The following is an 8,634-nucleotide window of genomic DNA, read 5'->3' as shown; positions in this document are numbered from 1 at the left end:
TAATCTACAGTGTCCATGAACCATTTGTAGCAGTTCTGTACATAGAACTTATGGATGCATCTCACTATTTGTTCAACAGCTCCAACATGGCCACATATGCCACTATGAGCCAACATGAAATCTGTCTAAGTTGGGCTGAATCCTAGAAGATTCACAATTGCTTACACTAGGAAAACATACCTTGTGCTTTTTGTGCTTTTTGTGCTTTTTGTGCTTTTTTTTGTCAAAAAAGCAGAAAAGCAACAAGGCAATGTTGCATATGTATTATTAAACTCATTTTAAGATATACATAAAAAATAAAAAGCACAAAAAGCATAAAAAAGCGAAAAAGCAAAGGGTATGTTTTCCTGATGTACCTCAGCACCCTAATCCGGAGAGTGCCTGCACGTGGAAGCGCGCGTCGCGGTCGCGAAGCACGCGGATTATTGTAGATCTCAGAACGGAATTCAGACTCGCTCAGAGCATCAGATCAATCTCAGACGTGCCTCAGACGTTTCAGACCTTCAGACAAGCTCTCAGACTTTGCCGTTTTCCTGATCTTGACCGCGCCTGACCTTGGTCTGACCGTGGGTCGACCTCACCTGACTGCAGCATGACTGCATCTGACTACAGCTTTTCACTGAGCTAGTGTTTTGCCTAGCACTCCACACAGACAACAGTACTGGTCGATGGCCTGAGCTTGGGCCCTCAGACGCATGTATATATACTACGATGTAGCTACGGACTATTCATAGCCTCTCTTCTGCTTCACCTGCAGCTGCACCTAGTACTCCAATATTCACATCATGTTGTCACTGACTCTGTACATTATCATTTAGCGCAGTGTCACCCTTCATCCCCATGCAGAAAAGCCCTTTCATATCCAACAAGAGTAATGCTACTGCAACGAGCCCCTCCGGCGCGATGTGCAACACGTAAAACGCTGTTTTTTCTGACGGCATGTTCAGCGACGCCCGCGTGGTGGATAAGAGAGCCGTTGTCTCGTTGGCCATCACTGCGAGGCGATACATCGCAACAATAGACTGCAAGGACTACTGTGTAAAGCGCTTGCATTCGAGGAGTAAAGCAGCAGGATGCGTACCAGAATGGATATGAAAAATGATATCAGTAGCACGCGGCTTGATTGCACACTACGCGGCCGTGTCTTCCATGCCCAGATTGCAATGGCATTAGTAGCCTGCAGCTGAAGCAGGACAATGATCGTCGATGCGTATCTATGCAATAGTGTAAAGCGGTTCGGCGCGCACGAAGTATGTCAAATATAGGCGCACCTTGTCTGCTGTACGAGCTTTCCCTTATTGGAATCCGTGATACCCGACCAGTACAACCCACCAGATACGGCGCTGAGTATCACCGCAACCCAGTATACAAAGCTGATAATACGCAACAGGCGGCGAATTTGCATTCGTCGGTCAGGATCATCTTCCATGGGCGACATGGGTAGCGGTTGAAACACCCCGGCATCCGACGATATGGCGTATTCCTCCGTCAGCGGCAGCCGTGTATCACTTCTGGACGACAATGCGAATGGTGCAGCTTTTCCGCCGACAGCGACTTCGCCGCGAGTGGTATAGACGAGGTACGCGCGGAGGATAACGGTAAGTGCTTGTCCAAGTCCAATGAAGCCTGTACCGTAAGCTCCTTGCAGGTACGTCACGTAGAACCTCTCCGTGCGCTTGACAGGGCTGCGCGCCTCGGCGGCACGCAGTGAGAAGTTGATCACCCTACATGGATTGTGACGATTCAGAACGCGGCAGACGCAAGAGCGACGGACGTACCTTTCGATACAAAAAAACATTACGGAGATAATAATATATGTTCGTCGTTGCTGGTTCATCAGGCGGTACACCGCGACAGGAAGACACAGAGCAAAGAAGACGATGAACACAATAGAAGGATCGAAGTCATGAGAGAACGGGACACCTCCTACTGGGGAGGGAAACTTGATAGGACTGGACGACATCGTACCAGTACTTGTGGGCGGAATGATCATCTTCGCGTTAACTGGTGGCCTTTATATGTGTCGACGCTGTTGTGGGCGCCCATAATTGATTAGCCTGGGGCTATACTGTACATCTTCCTCAGGAGCCACTTCCCGCGGCGGCGCGCCGGGAGGGTAGCAACAACCACGCGTGAAACAGAAATTCCTGTGCCCCCCAGAAGCCTACGGGCGTGGCGTCCATGAGAGGCGGCGGCGGCGGCCAGAGGGCGTGCCGAGGCCGCAAACCGTCAAGCAACGGCCGTCAGCTGGAGAGAAACATGCAGTGAACTTTCGGAGTCGATGTTGCGACGTACGGGCCATACTAAGCGATGATGAGCTGCGCATGGAAGAAGCATGGCTTTGCCAATCCTACTGCACCGGAATCAGGTGCAATGTGTAGTCTGTGATATAAGGTGAGAATCAGCAGATCAATACACTTACCAGCGGCGTTCTACAAGGACGAAAAATTGCTGCGCTATCGAATGCAGTGATAGCTTTGTTGATCAGCCTGCGGAACTTTACATAACATGGCGGTGATCGAGCCGTCTGAAGCTAGCGCGCATCCGCCCCAATACAAAGTGAACTAAATTGAAGAAGCAAAAGCGCGAAAGTCAAAAGCTGTTCCAGTTGCGGCACTTCCACCTCGCAGGTCGAGAAAATGTTAGTTGCTCGGTATTTCGCTCAAACTTGGTTGAAGCAACTCACATTGTCCGACGCCCATACATCGATGCTGTGGCCTTTGAAGTACGTACGGCTATACTTTGATATGCTAGCGGTGATGCTTGGCGCTGTTGCACCCGGTCACACCACGGAGGTGCGACCATCTGCTGCGGGCGTACCAGGTCGAATTTGATGACCCGCCGAACAGCGGGCTCCGAGCCGACGCGGTATGTGCCGCCGATGATACAACGCTAATCACGCAGTGCTGTATTCCTTGACCATATTGTTTATCGACTTGCGGGGAGCAACAACCAGGCGCGAGAGCTTGAAGTTAAAGCCGTTTGGTGGCCTCTGCTACCAGCAGGCGTATATTGCATCCTCGTCATATGATTTGAATACAATGTATCGTCAACACCCAACTACCTTCAAGCACGCAGCGGTGTTGGCGAGAGACAGATACGCAGCGCCCAGGCTTGAAATGCGGAGAGTACATACAGGTTTTTGGATTTGACCGAGCGAGACCCTAACGGGTGAAAAACCGGGGTCGATCGATCGACGCACGGTTTGGCCGTCGTCAACGGCGCCTCCTCGGCCAAAGACAACATGACACGTGTGCCAACAACCTTGGTCGAGAACCAACAGAACCCTCCTCTCTACTACAACGAGAAAAGGGAGGGATAATGATAGAAGCAACAGCTCACCCGGCCACAAGCACATGCTGAGCATGCATGGCCTCCGCGGCACCGGACAGCAGCCATGATGACACTGCGTGTGACGGAAAAGAGACAGATGATATTAGGATGGTCATCAGAGTCATTAAATACCTCAGAAGCGAGACATGCAGGGAAAGGCGAACATGTACAAAAGCAGACAAGGAGAGTGTGAATCCATCAGTGCGGACGAACATGAACATTGTGTACCAATCCAGAAAACAAACGATACAGGCGCAGCCGAAGAGAAATCCGGACAAGGTAGCGTATAGGGCGACCGTTTGCTGTGCTGCTTTGCTGCCACGTCTGCTCACAGCGATGTCTCGGGCTTGACCCGCCATATCACCGCTGCAGCGGCAGCACTCAAGACTAGCACGCCGATTGCCGTCGACAGATTATTGAACTGTGGCTGATGCATCTTAATAAGAGCAGCCTCCAGATATACAATTCACTCACCAGGTCTCTAGGTGGCTCCTTCGTGCGAGAGTCTGTCGCCGTCCCAGATATTTCAGTAGATGTCGTCAACGGGTGGTTCAACACCGATGACTCCGGCGTGATGGGGAATGGCATACCCTTGACATGGCGCACCGAGTCGGCAGTGCTAATGACGCTCGCCGCCTGCGTCAGCGCATGCGCCTCCGAGTCGCTCCCACTCGAGTCGTCCGTCATCCACGGGGAGCGGTGGCGGATAGACGGCGTCGGAAACGCGCGCTCGCTCACTTCCTCCGACACCGACGACGTCGACGAGCCCACTTGTGCGTCCATGCTGTTGCCCGTGCTCGTGGACGCAGAGCGCGACCGCGTTCGCCCCCTCGACGCGCTCGTCCGTTTCCGCCGCTGCCGCGGCCGCGTCGACTCGGCCGAGAGGCTTCGCGGACTAGGCGGGGTGACGAGCCCGCCGCTATGGCTCAGCTTCGCGGTGCCGTTCGGTTGGGGCTGAAAGTGCTGGGCCTGCATCGCGGCGAGGGTGACGAGGCTCGCCTCCACCTTGGACGTCGTCTGCCCAAACCCCTCCTCCACCGCCCGCACCCGCAACTCCCACTCCTCCTTCGCGCGCCGGAGCCGTTCGCGCTCCTCCGACCACTCCTCCTGCACACTGCTCCACCGGCCCTCCACGTTCTTCTTCCACTCGTTTACCATCTCCGTCAGCGACTCCCGCTCTCGCGCCCGCTCCTCCTCTCCAGCGCGATTCGAGCTCGCCGCACACTCCACGGCGCGCACCGCGTCCGTGAGCTGCTGCGTCGTCTCGCTCTGTACTCGGACCTGCGACTGCGTATCGTGCACGAGCGTTTCCAGCGCGGCAACCTTCGATTCGAGCAGCGAGATGGTCGACTGTGCAGTGGTATGTTGCGCTTCGAGGGATCGCGAAAGCTCCAGCGCGGTCTCCAGCTCCTTGGACAGCGACGCGAGCCGATCCGAGATGTCATCCGAGGGGGAAGGGGCGCTAACGGGCACAAGCACGGGCGAGGGTGGCGACGGAGATCGTGGTGGCTCCTGCTCGCGGGCACGCTGACGCGCAGACTCGTGTTCGTCGTCGTCTTCGCCCATGCCCATGCCTGTCGGCTCGGGGGTCCCAGGCCGCCCGAGCTCGTCTCGCCGTCTCCGGCGCTCTTCTTCCTCCTCCTCTGCCGCGATCTGCTCCTCGTCCTCCTCGTCGACCCGCTCGAGCTCATGGGGGACGACGGTGTCGATGCTTCTCGCATCATCGTCATCCGACATGTACTGCTCCTCGTGGGCCTCTTCGTGCCGCATCTCTGCGCGGGGCGGGCTGCTGTTGTGCTGCCGCAGAAGCTCCTGCTCACGTTTCCGGTCCTCCATCAGCTCCCGCATCGAGCTCACCTCACGCTTGATCACCTCGTGCTCCGCCAGCATGCCCTCAAGCAAGCGGATCTTCTCGACGTGCGTCGCAAGCGACAACTGCGTCTCACGGAGCTGCGACTGGATCTCATTCAGCGCAGACGCGTCCATCGCCGGGGGCACCGGCTGCTGGCTCGCTTCTTGTTGCTGTTGAGTCTGCGGGGGCATGACAGGGGGCAGGGTGGACGGGTATGGAGGGAGATTAGGGGGCTAGGAGACCCGCCGTTAGCACATAGCCCACAACAGACGAGGACTCGCGAGCGTACCAGATTACCGCCGAGGGTATCGTGTATTTCGTTCATTGCGCCGGTCAGTGAGTGCAGCTCCGCACTCGTATCGCGGCTTTTCTGCAGCTCGCCCTGGAGTCTGCTCAAAATATGGTCAAAGGTCAGGCCGCTCTTCCCAGGCGGCCGCACGTTTCCGCCCATGCCGCCCATGCCTATTAGGCCCTGCTGCTGGAGCGAGGGCCGTCGCTGCTGGCCGGGGGCGCCGTTGGGGCCGGGCTGCTGCCCGCCTACAAAGTTGAATGCGCCGCCCGCCGAGCCCTGCCCTGCGACGCTACCGTAACTAGGGGGGTTCTGGGACGCCTCCGCGCGGGCAGCGGCCTGGGCGTCCTGCTCCGAAAAGACGCAGACGACGCGGGCGGCGACCTTATGGTGGACGATGGTCTTGTTGTCCTCGCCGACGATGTCGATGCCGAATTCCTGTTATCGGGTGAGACGGGCCGCGGGTGTACCCCGGCTACAGCGCACGCACCACAATATCGTCCGTCTTGAGCTCGAACGGCTCCGACTCGAGGCCCTCTGCGCTGAGTCGCTCGCCGTTGATGAACGTCCCGTTGGAGCTTTTCACATCCTTGATGTAGATCTGCCAGGAGAGGAGACTGCATCAGCAAGACCGCACGGAGCAGAGGGGGCAGATGTCCGGTCGTGCACACCTTGCCGCTCTCCTCCCACACCTCGGCATGCTGCCTACTCAGGACTTTGGAGTCGAAATAGCCGTTGCGCTCGGCAGGGACGGTCTTCGCATTCGTCTGGCGGCCGATCTTGACGCGCTGGTTGTTGAGGAGAGAGATGTGTTTGGGGATAAAGGAGTCATTGAGGGGATAGAGGTACAGAGCGGGGAGGGGTATCGGAACATGCGGTGTCGTGAACGGGGCAGGCATCGTGGACGCCGTCGACGACGATGAGGACAGCAGGAGAGCCTTTGTTTGTCGCCGCTTGGGCTCGAACGCTGACTCCCCGCCAGCACGTGGCCCGCTCGCGCGCCTCAGCCCCTGGGCGTCTATTCCAGCGCGCCACCCAGCCGAAGTGCGCCCGAGCCGGAATGGACGCGTCCCCGCAGAACCGTTGTATGAGTCTATGGCCAATGCCATTCATCGTACATATATCATACACTTTCTACATCCAAGATGTGCGTGAGGTACACCGAAAGCAAGAAGATAAAAAATGTACAGACGAAGAAGGATGGGAGGGGGAGGGGATTGCAGGGGGATGGGAGGGAGGTGGATGGATGGCAAATATGTACACGTATAGTACGTATAGTACAGCGGAACACATTTTGTCCATCCCGCAATCAAGATACTGAGGGATAAAATACTCAAGAAGCGCAGACGGACGTCAGCCGCCGCGGGGGGTAGCTAAATGGAAAATGAGATATCGGAGCACCAAGAGGAGGGGGCCGACGTATATATCCCCCCACACACCCAACGACGAGGGAGGCTGAACTAGATCAGCCCGAGGTATATAGCCGTGCGTTTGCGGCTGCCTACGGAGTGACGCGGTCGAGGGCGCGCAATTCACACTCGACGCTTTCGCCCTTGCCGTTGGATAGCATGTCGAGGATGGGCTCGCGGCCGTCTATGCGCATTTTGACGCGGAACCAAACAGCATCTCCGCGGGTGTCTTGGAAATTGTCGTTCCTCGAGGTGAGGCCGACGCCGATATATTTAAGACTTGGCACGTGCATGGCTGCGCGGCGGGCGATCGCGAGGACGGTGTTGGCGTCAAAGGTACTGCCGCCGCCGTGTCCAAGGCTGGTGCTGCCGTAGAGGGACAGGCCGACGAGGGGAATTTTTCCAAAGCGGGGGACGTGTTCGTTCTGTGGGGCATGTATGTTTAGCTCTGTGTGCCTAGGCCGCGTGAGAAGGGCGCACCATCCAGGACATAATATCGTCACTGTTATCGCGGGCGTGCGATTCGTCTGCGCTTGTGACGAGCTCCAGGAACCGCAAGCGCGGGATCACGCTGACCATCCTGTCAAGAACGTCCCCGGCGAGCGTGGCCTCTATCACGCACGACAAGACCACGGGGCTGGTCTGCCTGAGGAGCTCCACCGTACGGGCGATGACCTGTGCACGCGAGAAGCGAACAAGCGCGGCCCCGAGGACGTAGCGCAGCTCGAGGTGACGCACCGCGCACGAAAAGTACGGCAGGGGGGAGCTAGTGTCCACGTAATCGAGGCTGGACCAAACTGGTTTCGGCGCCTCCTCTTCAATTGAGCATTCGGGGGCGAAAGTGATGGTCCGCACGTTCGGAAACTCACGGGAGATAGTGGACAGGAGGGGGACACGGCCACCGAGGCCGAGAACGCGTACGCCGGGGGAGACGTACTGGTCGCTAAGGCTCTCGAGAAGGCAGGCGCACTTCCAGAGATTGAGCTGCTTAAGGGAGGAGGCATAGTGGTCAAATGACTCGGTATCGCCCTTTACGCGCGCGCTGCCGTCCTTCCAGAGACCAAACTCGAGACGGAACGGGCGGCAGATTGTGCGCTTGAGCATGGCCAGGGTCTCCTTGCCCACGTAGGAAAAGGAAAGGTCGCGGAGGTACTCGAGTTTGGTGAAGGCGTCTGCGACGGCCGGCTGTGTCTGGAGGAGGGACTCGAGGTCGCGGATGTGGAGCTTGCGGAGACTGACGGCCTGGCTGAGCATGTCTGCGAAGATGAGGGCGCACGAGTAGTCATCCTTCCAGATTTCGAGACCGTCCTTTTCGGAGATGGAGACGAATGCGCCCTCCTGGACGTCGAGGATGCGGAGATGGCGGAGGCGGCCGCGGACGTCGGCGAGCATGTACTTGCAGAAGAGAGTCATCTGGTCTGGGCCGCTGAGGGACGAGTCCTCGCCGCCGAGGACGACGTCGGAGAGGAAGCGGGGCATGGCGACGGAGTAGGCGTCGTGGCAGGTGAGGGCGAGCTGGATGGCGTCTGGGGGGCGGACGAAGGAGAGGATGAGGGCGAGGACGTCGTTGTTGAGGTCAAGAAACTTCATGGAGGGCATGCGGCGGATGGGGGAGGGGCGGAAATGGAGGACGCCATCCGCGGCGACTGGGGACGAGAGACGGTGAGCGGGAGACGGGGGGATGGAGGGGGACGCACCTGACGGGGGGTAGCCATGGATGACCTGTAGCATGGTGGAGGAAGCGGAGGGCG

At 57.7% G+C, this 8,634-nt stretch overlaps 3 protein-coding genes across 3 annotated transcripts; all 3 read right to left on the bottom strand.

The window, feature by feature from the left end:
* Window positions 1-791: 791 nt before the first annotated feature.
* On the bottom strand, window positions 792-1,963 carry FIBRA_08618 (uncharacterized protein; the record flags this gene model as incomplete). Its single annotated transcript, XM_012330254.1, has 4 exons — window positions 792-1,022; window positions 1,082-1,214; window positions 1,272-1,724; window positions 1,779-1,963. The coding sequence occupies 4 exons, from the start codon at window positions 1,961-1,963 to the stop codon at window positions 792-794; spliced, it is 1,002 nt and encodes a 333-aa protein (XP_012185644.1).
* A 1,698-nt stretch (window positions 1,964-3,661) lies between these two features.
* On the bottom strand, window positions 3,662-6,373 carry FIBRA_08617 (uncharacterized protein; the record flags this gene model as incomplete). Its single annotated transcript, XM_012330253.1, has 5 exons — window positions 3,662-3,754; window positions 3,808-5,418; window positions 5,475-5,912; window positions 5,965-6,075; window positions 6,146-6,373. The coding sequence occupies 5 exons, from the start codon at window positions 6,371-6,373 to the stop codon at window positions 3,662-3,664; spliced, it is 2,481 nt and encodes an 826-aa protein (XP_012185643.1).
* Window positions 6,374-6,975: 602 nt separating this feature from the next.
* FIBRA_08616 (uncharacterized protein) lies at window positions 6,976-8,614 on the bottom strand (the record flags this gene model as incomplete). Its single annotated transcript, XM_012330252.1, has 2 exons — window positions 6,976-7,308; window positions 7,364-8,614. 2 exons carry the CDS (start codon window positions 8,612-8,614, stop codon window positions 6,976-6,978), a joined length of 1,584 nt encoding a protein of 527 aa, XP_012185642.1.
* Window positions 8,615-8,634: the final 20 nt, after the last annotated feature.

Source organism: Fibroporia radiculosa, assembly GCF_000313525.1.
Source record: "Fibroporia radiculosa TFFH 294 genomic supercontigs, scaffold1259, whole genome shotgun sequence".
In the NCBI taxonomy this organism is placed as follows: domain Eukaryota; kingdom Fungi; phylum Basidiomycota; class Agaricomycetes; order Polyporales; family Fibroporiaceae; genus Fibroporia; species Fibroporia radiculosa.
This window is presented reverse-complemented; position numbering and strand designations above follow the sequence as displayed.